Raw genomic sequence first — 24603 nt, 5'->3', positions numbered from 1 at the left:
TGCCCCAAGAGGTTGCTACTATCTTCATTTCATATGTGAGGTTAAATTACTTGTCACTGACCATAGTGAGTATTGGTGTCAGATCTGGTGCTTTGTTAGAACTTCCTGAGTCATCTTCCTGTATATTTTCTTCCTCTATTTTCCTCTCCTTTCCCTTTATTTAGGCTTTCAAAACACATTCCACACTTCTTTTTTTCTGTGTTTTTAGTGACCTTTATGATACATCTTCCTCTGTCCCAAAATGTCATGAATCAACTTCCATACGGCATCCTTGTTCATAACTGAGTTCTGAGGTGTGCTCAGAATTGTAGCTCCTTTTGTACGAGCCTACTGAAAGCCAAGCACCTGAGACCCTTTTTTCTTCATTCTCTAATAAATGGTCTCTTATATTGCCAAATAACATGGGTTCTGGACAAAAGGCAGTGCTGCCTCTCGCTGTCAGATGTGCATCAAGTGCGAGGTGGATGCTTGTCTACACATGGACAGCTCATTTCTGTCTAGTTTTCACATAGCTATGAGAGGAGAAACCTGCTTGGAAATGATTCTCCTGTGTGGAAGTTTGTACCAGGTGTACAAAGACACCTACTGTCAAGTTAAACAGGAATGCTTGGAAATGAAGACAGTGTGTATGGATACCTGTTTAGGGAGAGAGACCAGACAAGCAGCTGTGTAGTGTTTCCCTTAAAACGTAAGTAGTTGAAGCTTCTCTCCATTGGAGCGAAGCCCCAGTCTCTTCTTTTAGGATGCTGTCTTTCTCCCAGGATCAAATTATTCTTCTGTTATGCTTCATAACAACAGCTTCTTGTTGTATTATCTTGTGTATTATCTGGCAATACCACAGAAGGAAGGTGAAGTTGTTGAACTTGCAGGAAGCAAATTCCTGGATCACTGTGGCTGTTGACACCACTACTATGCAGCAGTGCTTGTGCTTCCCATGGGAGGATGTAACGGGAACACCACCAGCCGTTCCAGCAAGGTGAAGCCATGGGCATGACGTGTGGACAAGAGAACTATCTACAGTGGACAGCTGAAAATCAGAAGACTGGAGAGTTGCTGGCAAACTGCTATGCCAAGACCTGCCTGGAGGTGATTGTACCAGAGCGATGCAGAAACCAGATCTGAGGTGTATATCTTGTCTCACAGCTTGAAAGGGAGTATACTTCCTTGCAGGGTTCCTTTACCTGTATTCCAGCTCCCTACATGCAAAGGGCTATGTGGAAATTAAGGATGCAGACCGGGTAGTGCTACGGAACTGATAACGTAGGAAATCAAAATTGCCATTCTCATCTTTGGGGACACTTCCGCTCTTCCCAGAGTGGAAGAAAGTGCAGATGGAATATAAAACCCCATTTCAGAAAATCCTCACAAGGCAACCAGCATTTGGGTTTAGCTCAATTCCTGCTGATCTAATTACCCTAATTTAGACGTGTAAAATAATTAGCTTCCAAGAGAAGTTCATAGGTAAGTTCCAGTTAACAGGTCGATACGAAAGACACTGTGCTCTACTTTCAGGAGTTAGTTTTGGTGCAGTTTTAGTCCTTTTGTCCTTGGTTGCAGCATGGCATGGGGGCAGAGAGTGGATGTGGGGCAAGAGGCCTGGTATAGCAGAGCCAGGGTGGCCTTTGAGCTGCAGGGGTTCCTGGGGGGCAGAGGCTCCTCGCCAGCTCCATGCTGGTTATCACAGATGAGGGCTGAGTGAGCTGCTCTGGCCACAGCAGCACACTGGGAGGGGCTGATTGTCCATTACCCACCCCACTTCCCATCCCCTGTTCAACCTTCTTATTCCCAGGGTATTATCTCATTTCATAGAATTTATTCATGGTTTATGTTAATTTTCCACTTGTATAAATGACTTTGTAAGAGCCTGAACCACAGTGAGCATCCTATTGCTGATAGCAGATGTCTAGAGTCAGAAGAGAGAACAGCATTTGTGTTTCCATGACCAGCCAGTGCCCATTACAATCCCAGTGCAGTGCTGGGATCCAGCCCGGGGGGTTGAGGAGCTGGGGATCCAGGGATTTGGGGGTCTGGGGCTCAGGGATTCAGGAATCTGGGAATCCGGGGGCTTGGAGATCTGGGGGTCCAGGGGATAAGGGGTCTGGGGGCTTGAGGATCTGGAGGCCTGGGGTGTCCAGGGGCTCGAGGATGCAGGGGTCCGCGGCCTGGAGGACCTGTGGCCCCGAGGCTCGGGGTTCGGGGCCGGCTCTCCCCGGTTGTGCCCGGCAGGTGGTGCCGCCGAGCCGGCCCCGGCCCCGGGAATAAAGTCGGGAGAAGGAGCGGAGAAATGTGACCGAGCCGGGGCAGTTGGCGGCGGGAGGAAGCGGATAGGGAAGAGAGGAAAGAAGGGAGAGGGGGAAAAAGGAACAAAGCCATCGCCGTCCAGGACGCGGCCGCGCCGCTCGGGAGGGACCCGCGGGGCCGGCGCTTTGTCTGCAGGGGCTGCCGAAACCGCCGCGTAGTCCCGGTACCACCCCCGCCCCGTGCCGGGGAAGGAGGGTCCCGGGAGGCCGGGGCTGCTGCCGCGGGCTGCAGCGGCCGGTACCGCCCGGTGCTGCCCGGCACCGCCCGGTTCTGCCCGGAGCTGGAGGCGCGGCCGCGGGCCGGGGGGATCCGCGCGGCTCCTGCCCTCGCTGCCCCGCTTGCTCCGGGATCGCCGCGGGTTGGAGCCGGGAGCAAAACTATCAAGATTTCCAAGTGAAATTCCGGAGGAAATTTAAAGAGCATCCGGATCCGGAGAAAGAAAGAAAGAGGAAGGGAGAAATAAATCAAAACGTGGAGAGGAGCCCAGGCGGTTGGAGAAAGGACGGGAGAGAAAGAAGCTGACACGCGGCAGAGATGGGGTGAGACTGGCACTTTCTTATTCTTTCATTGCTTTTATTACTCATTGCTGCTGTGCTGTTTTTAAGGTAATGGCAAAAAGAACTGAAGGGTTTAAACTGCAACGCACACCCCCCACCCCCCCGCAAGCTTTAAAGTTTAGACTTGCCTTTTGTTTTATGGGTTAGAAAGAAGGTAACTGCAAATCTCTGCAAGCTCTTTAAATAAACTCGCATGTAAGGGAGTTCCCTAGTAATCTGTATGTTGTATGAAATCCAGAATGAGAGGCTGAGGGGAGGGCTGCAGTCGGGTTGTGTTCCCAAACTTTTCCAGAAGTTAGAAATCGGGGATTTAGTTTGGCTGTTGTGACTTTGGCATTCAGTAAAATGGATCCTGTTTGCATTTCTAAATGGATAAATAGCTCTTGAAAATCCCTGATGATGTAGTTCATGATCCCTCTCAGATTTTCCAGGAGTGCAATAATGCTGCATGGCTGTGCTGTGGATTTTGGCATAGCAACAGCAGCTTAGCCTGGCATTTAATTTATGTCCTAGTTGTGAGTCTCAGCCGTGTAACTTTAAGGACTTGACGTGTTGTGAGTTTCTCTAGCAGTCAAGTCGTGGTGGCTGTTTGAAGGCACAGTGGAGCTGGAGGAAGCCTGTCTGACTCCCTCTGAGCGTGTGGGTTTGACAATGCAAGAGAAATAAAGAACATTCTTAGGGGCTTGTTTGCCTTCTGCTAATTTTCCTCCTGAACTGCCTACATGAAATGATGGCACAGTCAAACACAGAGTCAAGAGGCAGGAGAGGTGAAGAATCAAAAGTGACAGAAGTGTGATTCTGGCAGAGGTCCTTTGAAGCTGGCGGAGTCTGTGCTGAGCCAGGTTAAATCAGAAAGTGTCCCTATTCCCTGTAACTTTTCCTCTGATCCATGAAGTTACTGTAAAACCTCTGGAACTGCCAGGGAGGGTTTAACAAGCAGATTCCTTGGACCAGCTCTTTATCAGAGGCAGTGGGTGAATCCTTCCTGGACCTACTGCAGGGACACCAACACCTCCCATGGAAGTGCTGGGATAGTGCCACTGTCTCAGCCTGCTTCCACTTCACTGGGTAATTGTAAGGGTGTAATAGCAAAACTGGTTTTAAGCCAGAGATAATATTTTCATCCAAAATTCCTTATTTCCACTTAACTCCTGAGATGAAAGTGTCTTTTCACTTGTCCATTGCTCACATGGGGATATTGAGTAGCTTTCAGCAGCACTTAGGGGTACAAAAGAGATTAAAAGTACATCACCTCTTACAGCACATCCTGGCAGCTGATTTTAGTTAACTTAGTTTTAAAGCAGAGATTCTGGTTTCATTCCTCTATTAGATTCCTTTGTAACATCATGTTCTAGTTCTCTTGGATAAATTCTCTGTGGACTCCTGCATATCTGCTGTATTAATGTGGGATTAGCTCTTCCTCTCAGTTGTAAATAACGTGCGATCCTGAGGGAGGTGAATTTAAGTCCTAGCTGAGGCTTCAGCTGCCACTTACATATCCCTGACTGCTGATGTCAAATAGAAATACAGGTGGAGGCAACTTAATGCCTTCTGATTTGGAGAGCACAGAGTTTGCCCGCCTGTCACATGCAGCAGGCAGATGCAGGCACATACTCTGACCTCTGCTGAGCAGGCAGTTTGAACTGGCCTCGTCAAAGAGGCTGTTGCTGCTTCTGGAGCTCTGGCAAGGGCAGGCTGGAAATAGCCCCAGATCTTGGGGCCTTTCTAGTGAATCAGAGCAGGCAGCTGTGCCTGTGAGTACTATGAGTGCTGCAGCTTCGGTTGAAGAGGCAGCATGTGTTGGAGGCATAGAGCATTTTGAAACGTGCTTCTCTCTCCACTCCTCTGCTTCTAATTATCACTGGACATATTTTCTGGAGTGTGTAAAGAATGACTTAGCCCCAGGCGGGCTCTGTTGGTGCTGAACTGCTGTGCAGGCTTCCAGCAAGGGGCTGTGTCTCAAAGGAGTGAGCTGCTGGAGCTTAGTGGCAGGAGTAACGGTTGTCCCAGAGAGGCGAGTGCCCAGGTTGTGCTGTAGCCACCCAGCAGCACAGCAGTCAGATGCTCTCTACGTGGAGACTGGTTTCCAAGAGCAAAACATCTCTCTCTCGGCTGTGTTGTGTCTTTAAACACCTTCCATCCCTTGTCTCTGTGCCTGACCTTGCATGCTTGTGGCTGTTCCCCACGCTGCTCCAACAGGAGCATGTTCAGCCAGGGTTCCTCTGGTGCCCTTTATCTGCAGGCAGGCTGTGTGTGAGGCAGCTGCTTTTCATTCCTGTGCTAAGCCCTGCTGGGAGCTGGGGGTGGCAGAAGGGAAAGCAGCCCCATGCCGGCCCCCAGTGCTGCACCTTCCCTTTGTGGCTGGGAGTTGGGCTGGCCTCCTTCAGTCCCATCTGGACACTAGCAGCAGCTATGCATTTTCTCCAAGGTCACATTATGCAGCACAGAATGAAGGCAAAGCTGAAGCTAAGGGTTTGAAAACCTGCCTGGTGGTTAGAACAAAGGGCTGGGAAACACTCCTCCCAAAATTGGTTCCCAAAGCAGTTTTGCAGTTAAGTGTCCTGAGGCTAGTGCCCAAATCCTGGGTAAGCAGTATCAAAGCATACTCCCTGCACCCACTGAGAGTGAAGTAGTAGAGTGCATTGGCTGTGGAGGGAGTTACACCCAGTCCCTGGCTCACAGGAAGGGTGAGACTTTGGGGAGAAATGCAAAGGGGAAGAGAGGAGGTTTGACTCTCATTAACCCACACTTCTTCCCCAAACATCAAGGGACAGTATGAAATGCTCTGGAACATACCTACTCTGTAGGCATGGTGCTTAGGGACATGGCTTAGTGGTGGGCTTGGTAGTGTTAGGTTTGCAGCTGGACTTATCTTCAGGGTCTTTTCCAGCCTGATTCTGTGATGCTGTGACATACAGTCAGCAGCTATTCAAGCTGCTGAGGGAAGATAAAAGGAAACAAAGACAGACAGCAGTGGAGGAGGAGAGCACGGTTCTTAGACCCCTCCATGCTCCACTTCTGCCTTTCACAATTTGGGGCTCTGTCTGCAACACACACACACACACACACATACACATACACATACACATACACACATACACATATACACATACATACACCCCATTCCTGGCCACCCCCTCCCTCACACCCCCTGGCCCATGCTGCTCTGCAGAGCTCACCGTGCTCTGTCTGGTGCTGGGGCAGAGGAGAGCCCTGACACACCAGCACAGCCTCCCTGCTGACTCAGCATGGCCACGGGCTGCCTGCCAGGGCCCAGCACAGCTCCCCGTGCTCACATGCTCTGTGAGCACCCACCCTGGAAACCAGCCCTTGCACAGGGAAAGGACTTTGGGGCAGATTGCAGGGAGAACTGAGAAGTTCCCAGCAGCAGACAGACTCTTTGGGGGGCTCGCTCATTGTGGCTGCACATTGAGCCCAGCCACAGTGCAAAAACACATTCCTAGGTCTGTGCGGGTCCTGCTGTCAGCAGGAGCATCGCATCCCAAAGCCCTTCCCTGCCTGGGTGGCTCAGAACTGTTCCGCCCCTGAGCCACAGAACCAAATGATTCTGCTGCTTTGATTCTGGTCTGATTTCTTGCAAGGCCTTTTGGGCTTGGTCTGTAGATGAAGGGGGACCACGCACTGCCTGTGTGCAGAGCACAGTGTTTGGAGTGATTGTCCTCTCTGCATGCAAGTGCAGAGGCTCCTTGCTCTGACAAGTAAATGAATATCTCTGCAACAAGAAGCTGCAGTGAGTGAGGAGGTGCAGGCTGGGGAGCAGCATATGGACTTCCCAGGGATGCCACTGCCTGAACCCCATTCAGGAGCACAGAGGTGCATGCAGACTGAGCTCAGCCTCCCCAGCACATTCCAGCTGCTGCCTGAAGTGGCTCAAAGACTTTATTCTAAACTTCAGACCTATTTGCTCTTTGTGTCCCTGGGGTGCCTTGAACTCGAGCTCAGCCACCAAATCTCTCTCTTACACTTGTGTCTAGATTTGAATCCTGCTCTTTTGTCACACGCTGTGCTTAGGAACTGAAAACGGGACAGAAACGTTAATATCAGTTTGGGGGATGGTCACTCTAAAAGCTTCTCTCTCCACAGCAAATGGGTTTCCTCTCCCTGGTCCTGCAGCAAAGGGTGGGGGCAGGTGAGCAGGATGTGGTAAGAAATTCAGGTAACGAAAGGGGCATCTCGCAGGCAGGCAGGATTGCGAGAACAAAAGAAATATGAGGATGTCAGTGGGAAAAATCTTCTGCATTGCACAGAAGATCTGAAACAAGGACAAAGCAAGTGTGCAGCCACAAAGAGCCCCCTCCCCACACCCTGTGTAGAAGCCATTGCTGGGGGCAAACAGTAAACCTCTGGTTTCTTCCTCTCTGTGTTGTGGAGCTCTGGCAGCAGGGCTGGTGTTTAGTAGTTGCCCTTAGGTTTAGGAGCCTGCTGGAGAGTGAACCTGGAACTGTCAAACAGGATTTTCCCAAAGAGATGCTATTTGCATTGGAGATACCTTGGGAAAGGAAGAGCAGTAGAACACAGTTTCTCTGGGGTGCAAAGACCCCAATGGGCAGCTGACGTTGGGGTGGGTCAGGGAGTGAGCCTGCAGTGAAACAGACTGGAGCTGCCCCGGTGCTAGTTTAGACAGAGAGAGAAATGCTTTGCTGACAGCTCTTCCAAAGACTCTCTGTCCCTTCCTCTATCCTGTGCTATTCCTTACAGCAGGACACATTTCTCTGTCGGACTGTGGCAGGAGGCTGGAGGGTGCAGTGGGAACACCGTTCCCAGCTCTGCCTTTGCTTCAGCCGAAAACCCCTTCACCTTTTCACTTCTGTTCTGCTATTAGGCTTGTTTGCAGGCTTGGGAGTACATTTCTGGTGAGGATTAGAGGGGGACTCTCTGAAATCCTCCTGTTAAAGACATCCCCAGCAGAGGAATTGAAGGGGGTTTGCTCAGTGTGTTGATGTATGTGTGTGCAGGACAGGCTCTGCAGCACCATGGGCGAGCTGGGCTGTGTATATACCTGTGTATGTACTGATCCAGACGACCCAGGTGTGTCATGGGACAATCCTGGTGCTGTCTCCTAAACAGGAGATGTGCAGACCCTCTCTGGGTGGTGGCTCCTCTCCCTTCCTGCTGCATTCTCCCCGTTGCATGAGCAGCAGTGGGTTCATTTAGAAGATCCCACTTGGGAAGAGGCCTATGTGCCTGTGAACAGGAGGGCAGAGCCCACATCCCAACAGGGCACTTGAGGACAGTCCATGCCTCCAGTGACATATGTGTTCAGATTACACAGCACAGAGGGGGCAGTGCTGGGTTTGGTCTTCTCCAGACCTTGGCACTTTTATGCCTGCTGTTCCCCTGCCAGGTAAAATGTGGTGCTGGTGCAGGGCTGAATTGATGCCATCTGTAGCTCCTTGGCACAGGGCAGTGCTTGCAGGGTATGCTTCTCCTCCAGGGTCTTGGCAGGGTCTCAGTGTGTCCTAACCTGACGGGGTCCCTCCTCCAGCCTTGGTGAACTCAGTCCTTTTGGACTGCTCAGTTCCTTGCTACTCTGCTGAAACCATTCATTAAGAGGACAAACAATGATTTGCTTTCCTGGTAAGGGGGAAATAAACAGCTATTTATTAGGAAATCCATTTGGATGCTGTAGAGAGGGAAACAATACAAGAACCAAGATGGAACTGAGACCAGCATGCAGTTTTAAATGCTGTCTTAATGACCACTGAGCAGAGACTTCAGAGAGAGCAAATGGGAAATGACTGATCCATACCCTATATTCATGTGTCCTCCCCGAGCACCCTGTGACCTCCCAGCTTCTCTGTCAGGAAAAGCCACAAGAGGAGACATTTGGGCCTTTACTCAGGCAGCATCCTGCAGCCAGGTGCCTTGCTGCCTTGGAGAACACATTAGACTGGTTAGACCATCTCTGCTTTTCAGTTTTAGCTGCTTGGTTCTGGTAGCTGGCAGCCTGCATAGGAACATTCACTGGGGACAGGTCATTTTTAAGCCATCAGCAGGCCGTGGGATATTGAATGTTGCCTTTCCCTCTTGGGCTGGAGCAGATGCTGGCAGCAATGGGACCTGGATCCTTTCCAGTTGCCAGCAGGCACTTGCTGAACGCATCTGTCTCTCAGCCAGATCTTTGTCCTTTCAGTTATTTGCTTTGGTTTTTCTCAGTTCTCTGCCAAGGGCAGCCCTGGGGGATGTGAGTGGCTTTATTTACACGTGCCCTTTTTGCTACGATGTCGGTATGGTCATGGGGACTCCCAGCTGGGAGCAGGACAAGAAGAGGCAGCATTTAGGGATGTGTGGTGTATCCAGCATATACACTCACAACACAGGGGGAAAGGGAGACGGAACACAACAGTCTGAGCCCTGGGCCCTTTCAGGGCTATTTTCATATGCTTTGTAGTGGTTTTGGGAACAAGAGGTCAGCAGCTTGGCCTGAAACAAGCTCAGCCGTGGCTCTGCTCATGCATCTTTGCCCTGGCTGGCAGTACCTGAGCTTTCCCTGCATGGCCAGCAGTGCCCTGCGGTCCTGACTGCGTCCCCCCTTGCTGAGCCACTCTTGGGTTCTGTCAGCCCCTGCTGGTGGAGGAGGCATCTTCCATTTAATAACCACGAGTGACTTCTTGGAGATGTGCCTCTGGATCTGCAGGCCTTGCATTGCTCCCTGCTCTTTCTCTCTGGTTTTTGTTGTGCTCCAGCACAACACAGGAGAGCTTTTGTCTTACAGCTTTGCTTTAACCTTGTCAGACAAGTGAGCACTGAAAGGCAGGTTTCCAGGCTGGCCAGTGTCCTCCACAATGACATTCTTGTACTTGTTGGATACAGTTTGTACCATTTGATGGATTTAAAACAAAGAAAGACTTTTTCCCCCCTGCACAAGCACTGCAAAAGGAACATCAACACCTCTGTGGTGTTCCCAAGCAGAGCAGGAAGCTCTCCTGGGCATTACCTGCAGAGCTTCAGCCACTGCTTCCTAGAAAGCCGTGTCCTGGGGCCAGGCTGGCCGGCGGCTCCAGTAGCTGTGAGGAGGCCACGTAAAGCAATCACCATTAGGAGGGACAGGCAGGCTGGCAGCAGCAATTCCAGCTGCAGTGAGGAGAAGGGAAACAGGAGCGATCATTTCAGGAGGTTCTGCGTGTTCTGCTTCCCTCGGAGGGAGGCGGCTGCGGGATTCCCTCCCTGGCACAGGCAGGTGAAGCTGCTGCTAAGCCCTGGCTCTGGGAGCACCGGTTTGCTCTCTCCTGGGAGCACAGCACATCTGGTGGAGCTGGCAGCAGGCCCGTGGGAGAGCCTGCGAGGCTTGTGTGTTTGTAACGGGAAGGGATGGACCTGGCACAGCCAGTGGGAAGTGGTGTTGCTCCTGGGAACACCGTAAGGGACAAACAGAGGTGTGAGGAGTGTCGAGGCACAGTGGTAATGTGAAGGCACAAGAAGCAGAACACCTTTCCCATCAGCACCATCAGAGGGGCATCCCTTGGTGTTCCTGAGACCAGGAAAAGAACATGCATGCCCAGGGGCTGTGTGATGGCAGGAGGGCAGCCAAGTCGGCTTCATGGGAGTGGAAACAGCATAAACTAGCCCCGTGAAGGCTTTTCTTCTCTCCGACAGGGCTTCCAGTGGCAGTTTGCTTTCCACTCCAGGTGCTCAGAAGGAAAGTAACGCTGGCTTTTGTGGTGGGTGGCCTCCTGAGCCTCTCCTGGCTGGGGGTCATCTCATCAGTGGGAAGGCAGTGGGGGTTTCCAGGTATTCAGTTACTCTCAGCTGACGTGCTTGGAGGCATACCTGCCAAAGAGGCTGGAGATCTGGGCTCTGTGTCTTCTACAGGCATCTTTCATCGTGCACATTCACTTTCTTACACTTCTTTTTGAGACACCCAGTCTCAGCTGACATGGGAGAGAGCAGGGTGGGGACCATTTACTGCAGAGCCTCATTTACAAAGCAAATGATGGCACAGCTCTTGCATGTCATGGGGAGACAGCACAGGGCAGCCACAGGGGTTCATCAGTGCTGGAGTCTGGGATCATGCCTGGCTCTGTGGAGCACAGGGCAGGGAGCAGACCTGGTGGGGATCCCCTGTGTGGCTGCAGACCCCATCGCTGTGGGCAGAGGAGGCTGATGTCAGGAGTGTCAGAGCTCAGGGTGCATGGAGGGGGCTGTGTGGGACATCACCTGGTCTGGAAACAGCTCTAGTCAGCAGGAGGGTTTCCACTGGCGCTGGGTGCAGGCTGAGCACAGGAATAGCTCCGTGCGGGCGAGGGCTGATCTCTGAGGAGGGGTTTCCATCATGCAGCCGCATCACGTGTGCATGACTGGAAACACGAGAGCCTTCCAGGCTCCTCTGTGGCCCTCTCCCAACAGCCAGTGCCTGCTGCCAAGGGGATTTACTCCAGTTGCACAGCTCACCCGCTTATCCCCCAGGACAGGGAAGAAAACTTGTTCAGCGATGAGAAATCAGTGCAAACTACAAGCTTGGGCCAAAGGGAGCCCCTGAATGCTGCCTGGTTGAATACCCTGTGCTCTGTGTGGTGAATAACAGCTGAAAGGAATCCCAGTGGAGGCAAAACCAAGAGGGAGCCTCACTCCAGCTAGGAGACCTGAGGAGGAAGCTGCCGGAGGAGACACATCCTGACTCCATTGGCCTCTAGTCTTACCCTTCCTAACAAATGTCTCCAACTAGGTAATGTCCTTCCTCTGTTCTCTCCAACACTAGCCGGGATTTGGGGGTTATGGTGCAGAAGCATTAGTTTTTCCCTGCTCCATAGCTGCTGTGTCTCAAAGGGTAAGTTGTGATGCATGTGAAATTTCATGTCTGTCACTGGAGCCTGGAAAACAGGAATCTCATTCCAAAACCAGATGGTGGCTGAATAAAACCAAGCAGGGAAGCTGTGAAGAGAGGCTGGTTTAGACCCTCCTGCAGTCGCAGGAGATCTGAGTCAGGGCTGTAACCTGGGAACCAAGGCGTGAAACTGGGAGCTAGCAGGGAGGATTTGATTTCCTTCCTAAGCTTTGGGATGTGTTCAGAGAGCACCAGGTACATTTGTCTGTGGATTGACAGGAAAGGCTGCTCATGGCAGCTGTGAGGACTTGGAACAGGCAGGAAATACAAGTGTGTGGATCTGGGGAGCTTGCACAGAGCAGGGCTGTGCCTGTGCCCTGTGTGCAGCTGCCATGGGGGGTGTTCCCAGTCACATCACATTTCACTGGGTTTGGGTAATGGCCACTGCCTTGGGTTTAACCAAAGCCAAGCACAGATCCCAGTGCACCTGATGTTGTGTCATGGGAACATTCCTTCCTGCTCCTGAAATGCTCGAGTTACATCCTGATGCCTCAGGTTCAACTCCTTAGTTCAGCTCAGATCTTACTGCTTACAGAGCCCAGGCAGTGCTTGGTTCAGAGCTTTCCTGCAGCAGCTGCACATTGTGTGGTGAAGTGTTTCCTTTCGTTCATTGTGAAGTGACTTGCTTTGAACCCTGCAGCGTGACCTCTTGCTGCAGGATGCGCTTCCCAAGCATGAGTCAAGGGAGGAAGAGCTGTGCTGAGGGGAAAGCCCTGCTTGTGCTCACATCCTAGACCCATCCCTCCATCCCTCCATCCCTCCATCCCATCCCATTTCCCTCTAGTGCCAGCTTGGAGATATGAAGTACTAATAATACAGCAGCCAGAGAATCCTGTACCTGGTGCAGTTGCCATGAACTGCCCGCTAAGGTGCTGAGGGATGGTGCAAGAAAGCTTCAGGGTGAGCATAAAAGACTGTAACCCTTAAGCATGACTCTGCCACACTGGCTGTGTTGTGAAGGGCTGTCAGGTATACCGCAAACATGAGGTTGTGAGTCCTATTTGTGCTTCTGCTGCCAAGTTTCTTGCCTATCCTTGGGTGAACATGCATATATGGTCTACTAACCTGAGGCCATAACCTGTTACTGCTGAAATAACCAGGCTTTTGGCCTTTGGAAATGGCTGAAGACTGCAGAGGAGGATAGAGAATCTCTAGAGGAAGGTAAAAACCTGTACCTATAGGTAAACACCCTTGGTAGCTTTGTTATTGTGCCAAGGGTATCTTCATAGCCCAAGGTCACTCGTGCAGTGAAAGGTGCTGTCATTGTGCTGTCTGAGTGGTGGTCAAATGGGGGCATAAACAGCCATTGGGTTTTACTTTGCAGGGGCATCAACCAGCAGTCCCCCAGCTTCTAAACTGGGCTTTGGAAGGGTGCCCAGGATGTGGAGAGCTCCTGGGGAGAGCACAGAGAAGCCCAGAGATCTTGGAAAAGCAACTCACAGGAATGCTGGAGAACTTGGGTCGTGACTCTCCTGACAGGGAGACACCAGATGATACCAGCCCAGACTGGGGGGTATCTGCTGCTCCCTGCACAGAGGCTCAGTGAAAGGCTGCTGGGGGCAAGATGCTGTGTCCTTGGGGGCTGCCCTGCCTGGCACCCACTGCCTCAGAGAAGGCAGGGAGCAGAAGTGCTGCTGGTGGTGCTTCATTCAGCTCCAGTGCCAGGAAGTCAATGCTCTTTCCCTGTTGCTCAGCTCCCTGTGCCCTGACAGCCCTGTTCGTTTCTCTTGCAGAGAGCAGCCAATCTTCAGCACCAGGGCCCACGTCTTCCAGATTGACCCTGCCACTAAACGGAACTGGATCCCCGCCAGCAAACACGCTCTCACTGTCTCCTACTTCTATGATGCCACCCGCAACGTGTACCGGATCATCAGCGTGGGGGGCACCAAGGTGGGGGCAGCACCACACAGCATCACAGCAGGCTCTTCTCCAGCCTGTTCTGGTCATGTTGTGGTGTCAAGTTGGTCAGTTCTCAGCGCAGGCCCTTGAGGATCTCCATTGCAGGGAATGGAAGGTTAAACACTGCTGCCATGCTCAAGTGTATTTAGTGCTAGACACTGGAATCTGTGCTGATGGGTCTGGTGTTGTCTCTCCCAACTCCAGTCTCTTCTCACCCCTGGCATGTGTGAAGCACAAGCTTTTCCCAAGCCCCTTTATCCTGTGCTAAACCCAACTCCTTCAAAAACAATAAAATGGTAGACTGAGGTTGAGGGCACTTCAGGAGTCATCTGTGCAGTCACTTCCACAGAACACGAGTAACTCTCCATAAACTGGTCTTGACAGGCATTTTCCTGACTTCCTCCTGCAGACCTGCAATGGCAGTCTCAGCAATCTTCCCAGACAACTTATTTTGGTGCTGCCCTAACCAGCAGTGTTCGGTAACAGCCAGTCCTGACTGCTGTGGAAACCTTTTGTTTTATTTGCCATGCAGATGGAGAACATTAGCGAGTCCTTGAGTCCCCAGGGACTCCCTGCCTCTTATCTTCTTTCCCAGCAACGGAGGAAGGTGATGACACTGAGACTTGTTTTTCCTTTCTCTAGATGAGATGGCTGAGGTTTGTCCATGTCACATAGCCAGACTAGAAAGACTTCTGGTCACCAAAAGCCCAAACTACTGTTTTACAGATTAAAAGCCAGAACTTTCTCCCCGTAGTTCCTAGAGCACACAGGGATGACAGTGATCAGTGCCACCCCACCACCTCAGCACAGCAGGCTGGAGTTTTCTCTGACTCTCATTGTTGCTTCTCTCTCCAGGCAATCATCAACAGCACCATCACCCCCAACATGACTTTCACGAAGACATCCCAGAAATTTGGGCAGTGGGCAGACAGCCGAGCCAACACCGTGTACGGGTTGGGCTTTGCTTCCGAGCAGCATCTCTCCCAGGTAATGCTGCAGGTGCTGCAGGAAGCTGATGCCAGCAGGGGAATGTCCCTGAAACCCTGAAGGGGAGATAAGCCTCTGGAGAGCAGACTTTAGGAACCTGATGTAATGCTGTTCCTAGCATCTTTGCACCTCCCATCAGCTTTTAGCACAGTGGGAAGAGCTTTAAAGTAAAATTTGCAAAGTGCTTTTGAACATCATGAACCAAATTAGGATTTGAGGCTCAATTTCTGTTGCTGCTGTTTAGCTAAGCCCACTGAGTGCCAGAACCATGGCCAGGAAGGGGCTATTCACTGAATTGTATTGTTAGTTGAAGAGAAATGTAAAAGCATGTTGGATGGAGCTGCAAAGGGAGGAGGACCCAGGCCTCAGTTCTGGTGAGTTCCACATGTTGGCGGAGCACTGGAGTGACTCTTCTGCTCCCCTCTAGTTTGCAGAGAAGTTCCAGGAAGTGAAGGAAGCAGCTCGTTTGGCGAGGGAGAAATCCCAGGATAAAACAGAGCTGACCAACCCTGCCCTGAACATCACATCTCACCAGGTAATGAGTGCTGAGTGATGGCAGCCAGGGGAAACGGCCACTGTGCTCCTGTCCTCTAGTAACTTCTGCCTTCCACCCCTTTCTGAGAGCTTCGTTGCCATACACTGAGGGTGGAGCTTCACACTTGGATGGCACCTGTGGCCCTGAGGTCACTGCTGGAGCTCATGAAGCACATTAACAAATGAGTGCTTAAATGGAGCTCCTGGGAAGGTTCACCCCCCTCCGTCTTTGGTAGTTAAACTGTGGAAACCATTTGATGTCTACTGAGGCCATGCTGGGGTAGGGGGGTTCCTGCTGTGCTGGCTGGGAGTTTCTGCTTTGGTGGGTCTTGTGGTTCTTTCTCCTTTATTCTTTGATCTTGAGCTGCTGGCTCTCCCAGGGCTCAGGGTGACAGTAACAGGCAAGTGGCACACAGGAGTGCATGTTGCCTGCTTGAAGATCATAGAAAGGAAGACATGTGGCACTTCCATCCATTCTTCTGGGACTGCAGGGGGTTCTCCTCCAAGTGTCTCTGATGGGAGATGGGGCTGCCCATGGGGATCCATGGAAAGATAAAGTGATTTCTTAGAGCTGGTGACTGAGTGCTGGCCAGGCTTCTCTTTCTGTTTCCACTGTGAAGAAGATGTGCTGTGAGAGCAGGAATCGCACTCCTCTTGGGAACTCTCCCTTAAGGTAGCACTGCTGTCTGACAGCCACTCATTCCAGTTTCTTTTCCCCAGGAGACCAAGCCAGAAAGCTTAAGCCCGTCACAGATGGTTTTCACATGCATTACTCTTGCACTTGTTACCTTTCTCCCTGTGTAGCTAAACCAACAGCAGCAGTGGGATGGAGGGAGAGGATAGGCTGTGGAGAGCTCTGTACTGCTTTTTCCCATGTTGAAGCAACTCCCAAATAGTTCCCTCCAGAGGTGATTCTGCATTTCCCAGCACTTCTGGCAGTAGGAGAGGAGCTGTAGGTTGGAGGACATTGTGTTCTCTGGGTTGAATACAGATGGAGTGGCAGCAGAGGAGGAGGAGGGAGTGTGAACAGTACCTTGGCCTGCAGGGAAGGGAGGGGGAAGTGGAGGTGGTGGCTCTGCAGAGACTGGAAATGTCATGTGGGGGGCAAAAATGAGGAAAATATTCCCAGCTTTTGGCTCCTGTAACTCAAAGCCCCATCCTAATAGGTGGCAAATGGAGTAGAGTAGAGCATTTGTGGTACAATCAGAGTTAGGTAAAAGAGTCTGGTCAGAGTCCTGATGCAGATCTCTGGCCAGCTGCAGTCATCTCCCAGCTCCCCTGGCCAGGAGGTGGAGGCTGGGAGCAGAGATACTCCCTCTTTAACTGTTCACACCAGCAGAGCTCATCAGGTGCCACAACAGGACATGTTCATCTCCCCTGTGCTGCAATGGCAACTTGCAGCAGAAGGGATGAGGAGGTCGGAGGGTGAAGGTAACCTTCACCTCACTCTTCCCATTCAGCCTGTCTCATGTCTCAGTGGCCAGCATGCTGAGCCAGTGGCACGTGTAGTGTCCCTTGCCATGGGATCATGCAGATCCTGTCCTGCAGTTCCTGCTTTCTCCAGCCTGTACATAAATCGGCCCCTCACCCCTTCTCCAGCTGTCCCACTGATTCCCATTCTGTGCATTAGTACAGCTTCAAATCTGAATTTCATCCTTGAATAATTGATTGTGTTTCTGTTTGCAAGTGAGCAGAGAGCATATCTGTCTCCTGAAATTAAATCAGGGCTTCCTCCTTTTCTGCATCTGCACTAGTTTACTCAGGCTTTAGATTTTTAGAGCTGGGCAAATCCCAGGATAGAAGCTCTCTTCTGTCCTCTAGTAGCTTTTAGGCCAATCCCCATCCCATTTAGCATCCGCAGCACAGACTGTGTCACTGTGGATAATGTAAGCAACAAAACAGTGTGCAGCATCTTCAACACACAAGAAAAAGAAATTTCTGCCCCTTCCCTGCCTCAGTTTCCCCACCTTGTGTAAAGGTGAGGCAGGGCTGTGTTTTGCAGGTCTCCCATCTCAGTCACTGGAAGGCTTCATGAAGCTGGTGTTTAATACATCATAGCCATGTCTGGCTCTATTTATAGGTGTCAGCCAACTCCAAAGCAGGTGCCTGTCCCTACCACAGGCATTTGAGGGCTACCTATGAACTCCAGTAGCAGCTTGGGCTCACAGCTCCCTGCTTAGGAGCCCAGAGACTCATTGCTCAGAGAGTCTTTTTATAGCTCTGTTTGCCCTGTCAGTGCCAAGCTGCTTCCCTGCTGTGAGAGGGGATCATGTAGGAAGGGTCTTCTGGAGGGGCTGGAGGCTATGAAGTCTGCTTTGGCTTCTGCATGTTCATCTCTGCTGTGCTGTCAGTTGTTTGTCTCTGCTAGCTCTGATGTATGCAGGAATCTGGAGCCATAAATGAGACACTTTGGTGCAGAGACCGAGTTTCTTCTCCCGCACCTTTGGAAAATGGGTGCCACAGTCACCTGAGCAATAGCAGTTTCCTTCCCTTGAGCCTGAGGCACACATTCCCAATGGCACCTGGGGTCTTAACCCAAGGTCCAGAAGCTGGGCTTGACTGAACCCAGGTCTGGCAGCTCTGTGTTTAGTTTAAGTCTTTCCACTGCTCTGAGAACCAGCAAGGAAATCCTCTTAAGAATTTAGCAAAGCCCTGGGACAGGCACTTGAGCAGCTCCAGTGTGTGCAGGGCCCACGGAGCTGGGTTCCAGCCGGTGACACCCTGGCATTGCCAGGGGGAAGCTGAGAGCCAGCGAATGCAGTCACTCAGGTTGGGAGGAGGAAGAGCTGGTGCCTGCAGGCTGTGAGCCCTCCTGCTCAGCGCATCTGTGCACTGGGGTCACTGCCCCGGCGTGGCATGGACACAGGGAAAGGGAGAACACGGCAGCAGGGCAGCTGCTGGAGGAGCAGGGTACTGACCTCCCTATCCAAGAGAGTGCCCACGTTGCTGTGCTGTTGCTGTGCCCACTGGTGCTGAGCCATACCTGAGGATCTTTGCCACCCCTTGTCATGTAGACAAGCACAACACTGCCTGGCAATTAGGACTGAAAGCCAGTGCTCCTCACAGGAGTGCAGGGGCTCAGAACTAGCCCTGTGAACCTGGGCTGAGAGTGAGTTTGCAGAGACCTTGTGGGTCTCACTGCTGTGTGGTAACCACTCTTCTTCATCCCCAGGTACTTCCTAGCCCCATCATCAGCTCCAATGGGCCAGGAGAAGATAAACTATTCCGAAGCCAAAGTGCTGATGTGGAGGTAACAACAGAGAAGGAGCGGCTGAAGAAGATGCTCTCTGAAGGGTGAGGCAGGATTTGGTGCATGTCCCTATCATCCCAAATGCTTTTGAACCAATGCTGCTACTTCAGGTAGCTGAGTAATGCCCTGTGTCCGCTGTTGCTCTAACCCTCCGCTGTACCAGTTTCCCCTCTTCTCCAGTAGGAAGGTATTCCAGGTGGAGGTGAAATTCGCTGTTCAGGCAGTGTGGGAAGAATGCTTTGAGCCCACAGCAGGGCTGAGTTGATGCCAGTTAGATCAGATCAGTAGTTTGTGATAACCAGAAGATGCTTACGCTTTTCCAACTGGCCCAGGGCTACATTTGTGTTAATTCCCCTGATGATACCAGCAAAGTCTCCGCTGCTTCCGCTCTTTGTTCAGAGACTCTGGCTGGATTCTGCCCTGTGGCTCCCCTTTAGCTCCCAGCTGAACACTTAGAGTATTTTTAAATCAAAAGCAAGTGTTCTTTGCTACCTTCTCCTGAGCCTGGGCTGGGAGGGCTTTAGTCAGAGCAAACTCAAATATGACAAGGATTTAAATCCCAGATTCACAGTCCCGCATTATGAAGCTCCTTTATAGTAGCCATACCCCCCTTCCCCTCTTAATCTCACAGTGCAGATTCTGCAGTTTCCAGCCAGCACAGAGGGCCTCAAATACAAATATTATCCAGGGGTAAAGAGATGCAGATTCAGGGCTGGAAGAAGCATTTACATTCGGGAGGTGGTGTGAAAACTGAATAGAGAACTCTGGAGGAGCCAGAAGCTGCCCTGCACTTCCAGGAGCTTTGTTTCGGTGCACGTGAGCACAGGGGGAAGAACCCTTCATGTTGGGACTCTCCTATGCTCTCCTGAACACTTGCCCTGTTCTCTCACACAGTTCTGTGAGTGAGGTCCAGTGGGAGGCCGAGTTCTTTAGCCTCCAGGACAACAACAACAAGCTCGTGGCTGCTCTCCATGAAGCCAACGCCAATGTGGACCAGTGGAAGAAGCAATTGGCTGCTTACCAGGAGGAGACGGAAACGCTGCGGCAGCGGGTGAGCACCGTAGGGGCTTCGCAGAGCAGGCCAGAGGAAGCCCCTTCCCAGAGCCAGATGGTGCCCTTGACCCCATTCTCTTCAGTTTCCATGGGTGTCAGCAGGAGACGGGATGGAAATCCGGGATGCTGCATGAGCCTGACAGGGAAAACGTGTCAAGGAATAAGGCCACGTAACTAGGGAGCTTCTCACAAGAGCTCCTGTTTTCTGCAGAGCAAGTTGGGATTGTGCTGGATCCCCATGATTAGAAGGAGTAAACCAGGGCACAAAGTCAAAGCAGAGCAGCTTTCCTTCCCATTTCCAGGGGTTGGTTCCCAGCTGCCAGCAATACTGAGTGAGGTCCATGCCCCCCTTAGCTGGGCATCAGCACAATCTTCTGGCTTTTGACAGGAAGGATGAAGGTTCCTCTGTCTGCTATAATTAGCTCACATCCAAGCTGCATCATCATGAAACTCGGGTGGTGCAGTACAAACAAGCCCTTGTTTGGTTGGAATAATAGGATCTTTTGGCCTACATAATGTCAGAGAGGTCCCAGATCAACTGAGGAGGCCTGTGTGCATCTGGGCAGAGGAGTGACAGTCACACGGCTGGGTTTGTTGGGGAAAACTGTGGAGAACTTGGGAAAGGATTTTAGAACAGTTGGGGTTTTGAGAGCTGTTTCCACTCCATGGCTGTTGTGTGGCCAGCCCCCAGGAAACAGTCATCCTCCAGGATTCACTGTGCCCACTGGTGGTTCTCAGTGTTGGAGTCACACAGTGGAAGAGCTGCACACAACAAACGTTCTGCTCTGCAGCAGGGGCCTGCCTGAGGTGCAGCAGAACCCTTGGTGTGCATTTCAAACATGAATCATCCCAGCCGCTGGGCTGAATTTTTCAGGAATGGGGCAAATCCTTCCTTCAAGCTCTGCTGGGGGTTGAGCTGCAGCAACTCCTTTGCCTTGGCAAGCTCTGCCCAGGGATGTAAATGGTGTAGCCATCACTTTGGGCTGTAGGCTCATGTGCTTGATGTCAACCAGCTGAATGTTGCTGGAAGTGCAAAGCTGCAGAAGAAAGCAGGGTCTCTAGACTGGGCTTTGCCATAGAGGGTTTCTCTGTGTGATCCGGGCAGAGCAGAAGTTTTTCCTCCGCAGGGTGGGAGCTGCTGCTGTATTGTAACCTGGTTGGGTTTGCAAGGAAGCCAAACCGTGACAGAGGGTGACTGAGGGTGAGGAGGTGTCAGGACATTCCTGTATCTCTGAGCATGCTTCCCCTGTGCCTGCTTCCATGTAGGTAGCAGAACTGGAGTCACAGGGCACTCAGGATTCCTCCAGTGAGAACAACAAGGAAGAGCTGAGCCAAACCCTGGAGGAGCTGGAACTACTGATCAAGGCTAAAGATGAGGTAATGCCCCACAAAGCAGAGAAAAGCCTGAAGCTGGGAGGCCCATCAGTCACCAGCACCCTGTTTGTCATTACAGCTTGAATGAGAGGGGAGGGAGGGAAGGGACTTGGCTGGGGTAAGTGCTGGGAGCTCTCCCCACTGGGATTCGGGTGGATCTGACAGCTCTGCCTTGTGTTTTAGGAGATCCAGATGCTAAAAAGCCAGAAGTGTGGCCGATGGGAAACAGAGGGCGAGCGTGAGGAGACACTGCAGAAGCTGCAGGTAGGGATGGCAGATCTGGGACACCTCTGCACTCATGGCAGAGTGATCTGTCCCCATCTCTGCTGAGCCAAAGAGTGAATGCTGTAGAGCTGCTGTGCCTATGGTCTGCCTCTGGATGCTGGGACTGGGTCCTTGCCAGTGTCTCTGCCTTCTTCCACCCTCTCTTTGTCCCTCAGACTTATGACATGGGGCACCATGAGCAGGCAATAGCAAGCCCAGCCTTCACCTACTCTCCTTTTAGCTCTTGCAGTAGTCCCCATCATGGGACTGGAGCAGAATCTGTGATGTCCTGTGACCCTCCATCTCTCTGAAGTCCTGCTTAGCTTGCTGGATGGCCAGGGATGGCTGGGGAGCAGAGCTCTGGCACAGTCTGGCTGGCAGGAGGGATGCAAGCTGCTCTGCACCTCAGGGCAAGGACACAGATGGAAGCCCGATCTGTTGTGTGGTCTCTGGGGACAGTGCTTGCCTGTGTTCACCTCTCAGCTACTGACCAAGGGGATCAGCTGCGAGGCCCAGCCGCTTACACAGGCACTGGTTTTCATGGCAGAATAGTGTCTCCAGACATCAAATGCCATCAGCCCTGGAGATGACAGGCATGTGAGATCTGCTTTGCCGACTGCGAGCATGTGCCTGGGTTTGGGGAACACGTGCTTGCATGCATGTGCCTGCCTAGCGCTGTGGCCCAGGACAGGAGATCTCTTGGTGAAAGAACTGGTGGGACCCCAGGCTTCTGGGTGTGGGAAGCCTGGTGCTGGGGCGGCAGCATGGCTGTTTGGTGCAGATAAGGGGGGTGGTGTGTGGGCAGCGTGTATCAGCACCAGGGCAGCCCCCTCACTGCACTCGTGTCCCCGGGCAGGAGCTGGAGACCCGCAACGCAGAGCTGGAGCAGCGCCTTCACCTGGCTGAGCAGACCCTGGCCGAGACCCTGGCCGAGAGGGAAAAGATCCAGAACGAGGTCACCAAGGTGGCAGAGATCATGGATGTGAAGATATTTGAGCTCAGTGAGATCCGGCAGGGACTGGCCAAGCTGGTAGAGAGCAATTGAGCAGCAGCTCCCTCAGAGGAGATGCCTCCAGAGGAGGGGAACCTGAGCTGGAACAGTCACAGAACATCGAGGTCTGTTGGGCAGGACAAGCCAACGCACCAGCAGCTGCCTGCACACTGTGGAGACCAGCCCCAGCCACTGACTGCCCACGGAACACCCAGACAGAGGGCAGAGAGCACCTGAGCTCCTGAATCCTCTTCAGGGAGCATCGACAAGTCACAGCCAGACCTCTCTGGACCCTGCCATGGCTGTGGCACGGTCCAGAGGGAGCGGCTGTCTCCGAGCTGCCCTCCCAGCCCCTGCTGTGGCACTGTGTCTCCCCCAGTTGGGAGGGTTCTGGGGGAAGAGGCTGAGCAGCCAGGGCAGGTTTTCAGTAGTTTGGTTTTTAGGAAACCACTTGCCTTTTGCAAACAAGCTGCCTGTTTCCCACCCGGGCAGGGAGCAGCACTTCTAGCACACCGAGAGCAAGAGCTGCTCCTTTTTCCTCTTCCCCAGCCCTAACTACATCATGTCTTTTCAACAGGATCCAGTAACACTTCCAGAGGTAGCAGTGGCCCCACTTTAGAGAAGGGTCCTTGCCTGACTGTGTGTCCTTTTCCACTGTTCAGTCGCATCCTCCAGAGGAGAAGGAACTGCAGGGTTTAAAGCTCTTATTAGTTCACCACAGTGGGATTTAATGACTTGTTAAAACTTTCAGCTGAGAAGAGCAGAGGCTTGGATGGGAAAGAGGCATTTGAGAAATGGGACATGCCTGAGGGGATGGCCAACAAACTGCTCTGTTGGCATCAGTCCCGGCCTCTGAGGGCTGCACTCAATTGAAATTAAATGGAGCAAGTCACAGTTGCTCTGGGCTTCTCTTTTTTTTCCTTCTTTTTCATTGGGGTTCAGTCCCCAGGGTCAGCCCCTGTGCTCCCTGTGAAGGGTCGGCGTCCCTGCCCCATGTCAGCCCCAGTGCTCCCTGTGAAGGGTCGGGGTCCCTGCTCCATGTCAGCCCCAGTGCTCCCTATGAAGGGTCAGGGTGCCAGCTTGCCACACTTGGCCACATGGAAGGAGACCAGGAGGTGTTTGGAGCATGCTGGATCCAGTGCCCTGAGGGGCCTGTGGGAAGTGTGTGAGTTGCCACAGACATTCTGGTCATAGGAATTGAGCAAGAAAGAGTTGTGCCCCCCATGGCACCTGCTGTGCCCCCCCTCAGTTCCCCAGGAGCATGTTAGCGCTGTGCTGAATGATGCAGCAGTGTCTGTGCAGGAGCAGTCGGTAACCTCCCAGGAGTCCTGATGGGTTTGGATTCTGTTGTTGGGTTTTTTGCCCTCTTTGCTGCTGTAAGTTAGGCAAAGGCAGAGTAATCCTGGGAATGCCTACAGGAACTCTGGGACTGGCAGGTGCTGCTGCCAGTGCTGCCTCTCCCCAGCACCCTCCACTGAACCTCAGCAGAGCTCAGGGCCTGCCGCTCCTTGCACTCACCTGGTGACCAGGAGAGGAACCCAGAGCTCCCCCGCACTGCCTGCAAGTCAGGGCAGGATTTGGGTCTGGCACCTTGGGAATCCGCTGCCGTGGTGTGCTGGATTATGTCCAGGCAAAGCCCTTCCCTTTCCCAGGGGTGATGAGGAAACAGCGAGGTTTCCAGGCCTGCACAGCCAGGGAAAGGCTTTTCTCGTTTGGGATTGGGCTTTTTTTGTTGGTTTCCCCTTAATTTGAATGATTTTTGTTTGCATGAAGTGTTCGCAATGCATGGGCTGGAGCTCCTGTAGTGATGGTTGTTTCAGGGTATTTAAGAAGGGAAGGAAGTAACTGGGTGGCAAAAGACTCCAGGGACTTGTTTACCTCCCCATGCCGGTGTTCCTATTCTATTCCTACAGGAGCAGCCTTCTTTTGAAATAGAGATCAGCTCCAAGAAAGGTGTGTTTGGTTTCCTTGGTCCCTGGGCTATGGAAGGAGGAGAGGGTGGGATTTGGGAGCGTGGGGGAAAGGAAGCTGAGCAGAAGTTCCTCATGTTCTCTGCTTCCTGCCCTCTCACGCTCCTCTCCTGTGGCTGTGCCCCACAGGCTGGAGCTGGGTATGGATCCCCAGTGCTGGCAGTGACCATTCCATAGCAGCCTGGCCAGTGCCTGTGGTGATGGCTCAGAGGTGGGGCTGACCACGCCTGGCTGAGTCAGCTCTCCTGAGGCCATCCCAGACCATTCCCAAGCAGTGGGAGGCAGAGCCTGAGTCAAGCTGCTGCATATCCCAGCAGGACTCCCAGGGAACGGGGGAGAGGCAGACACAAACTGCTCTTATGCCATTTACACCTCTTCTTGTCCTCAAAGCACAGCCTGACATCGCTGGAGAACTCCACCTCCAGCAAAGTCAACTGAGTTGAGGTGCAGCATAGGAAGGTCTGCAGGGCATGCAACAAGGCGCACAGAGAAGGAATCCGGAGCTGATCTTCCGCTGCCATCCTGCGGGAAGCGCTCCTTGGTTCACAGTGTTCAACCTCCTCGTGTCAGACTCCATT

The 24603-nt window shown here is 52.4% G+C and overlaps 1 protein-coding gene across 1 annotated transcript; it reads left to right on the top strand.

Moving 5' to 3' along the window:
- Positions 1-2250: 2250 nt before the first annotated feature.
- HOMER3 (homer scaffold protein 3) lies at positions 2251-22952 on the top strand. Its single transcript, XM_065699970.1, has 9 exons — positions 2251-2840; positions 13437-13593; positions 14458-14589; positions 15017-15124; positions 18296-18417; positions 19268-19424; positions 20693-20803; positions 20984-21064; positions 21921-22952. Exons 1-9 carry the CDS (start codon positions 2836-2838, stop codon positions 22107-22109), a joined length of 1062 nt encoding a protein of 353 aa, XP_065556042.1. The 5' UTR covers positions 2251-2835; the 3' UTR covers positions 22110-22952.
- Positions 22953-24603: the final 1651 nt, after the last annotated feature.

The sequence above is a fragment of the Lathamus discolor genome, chromosome 21 (genome assembly GCF_037157495.1).
Source record: "Lathamus discolor isolate bLatDis1 chromosome 21, bLatDis1.hap1, whole genome shotgun sequence".
Lineage (NCBI taxonomy): Eukaryota > Metazoa > Chordata > Aves > Psittaciformes > Psittacidae > Lathamus > Lathamus discolor.
This window is presented reverse-complemented; position numbering and strand designations above follow the sequence as displayed.

Coding starts and splice junctions, on each gene's coding strand:
- HOMER3 (XM_065699970.1), top strand. Junction 15,125..18,295: donor TGAACATCACATCTCACCAG/GTAATGAGTGCT, acceptor CTTCATCCCCAG/GTACTTCCTAGCCCCATCAT. Junction 21,065..21,920: donor AGACACTGCAGAAGCTGCAG/GTAGGGATGGCA, acceptor GTCCCCGGGCAG/GAGCTGGAGACCCGCAACGC.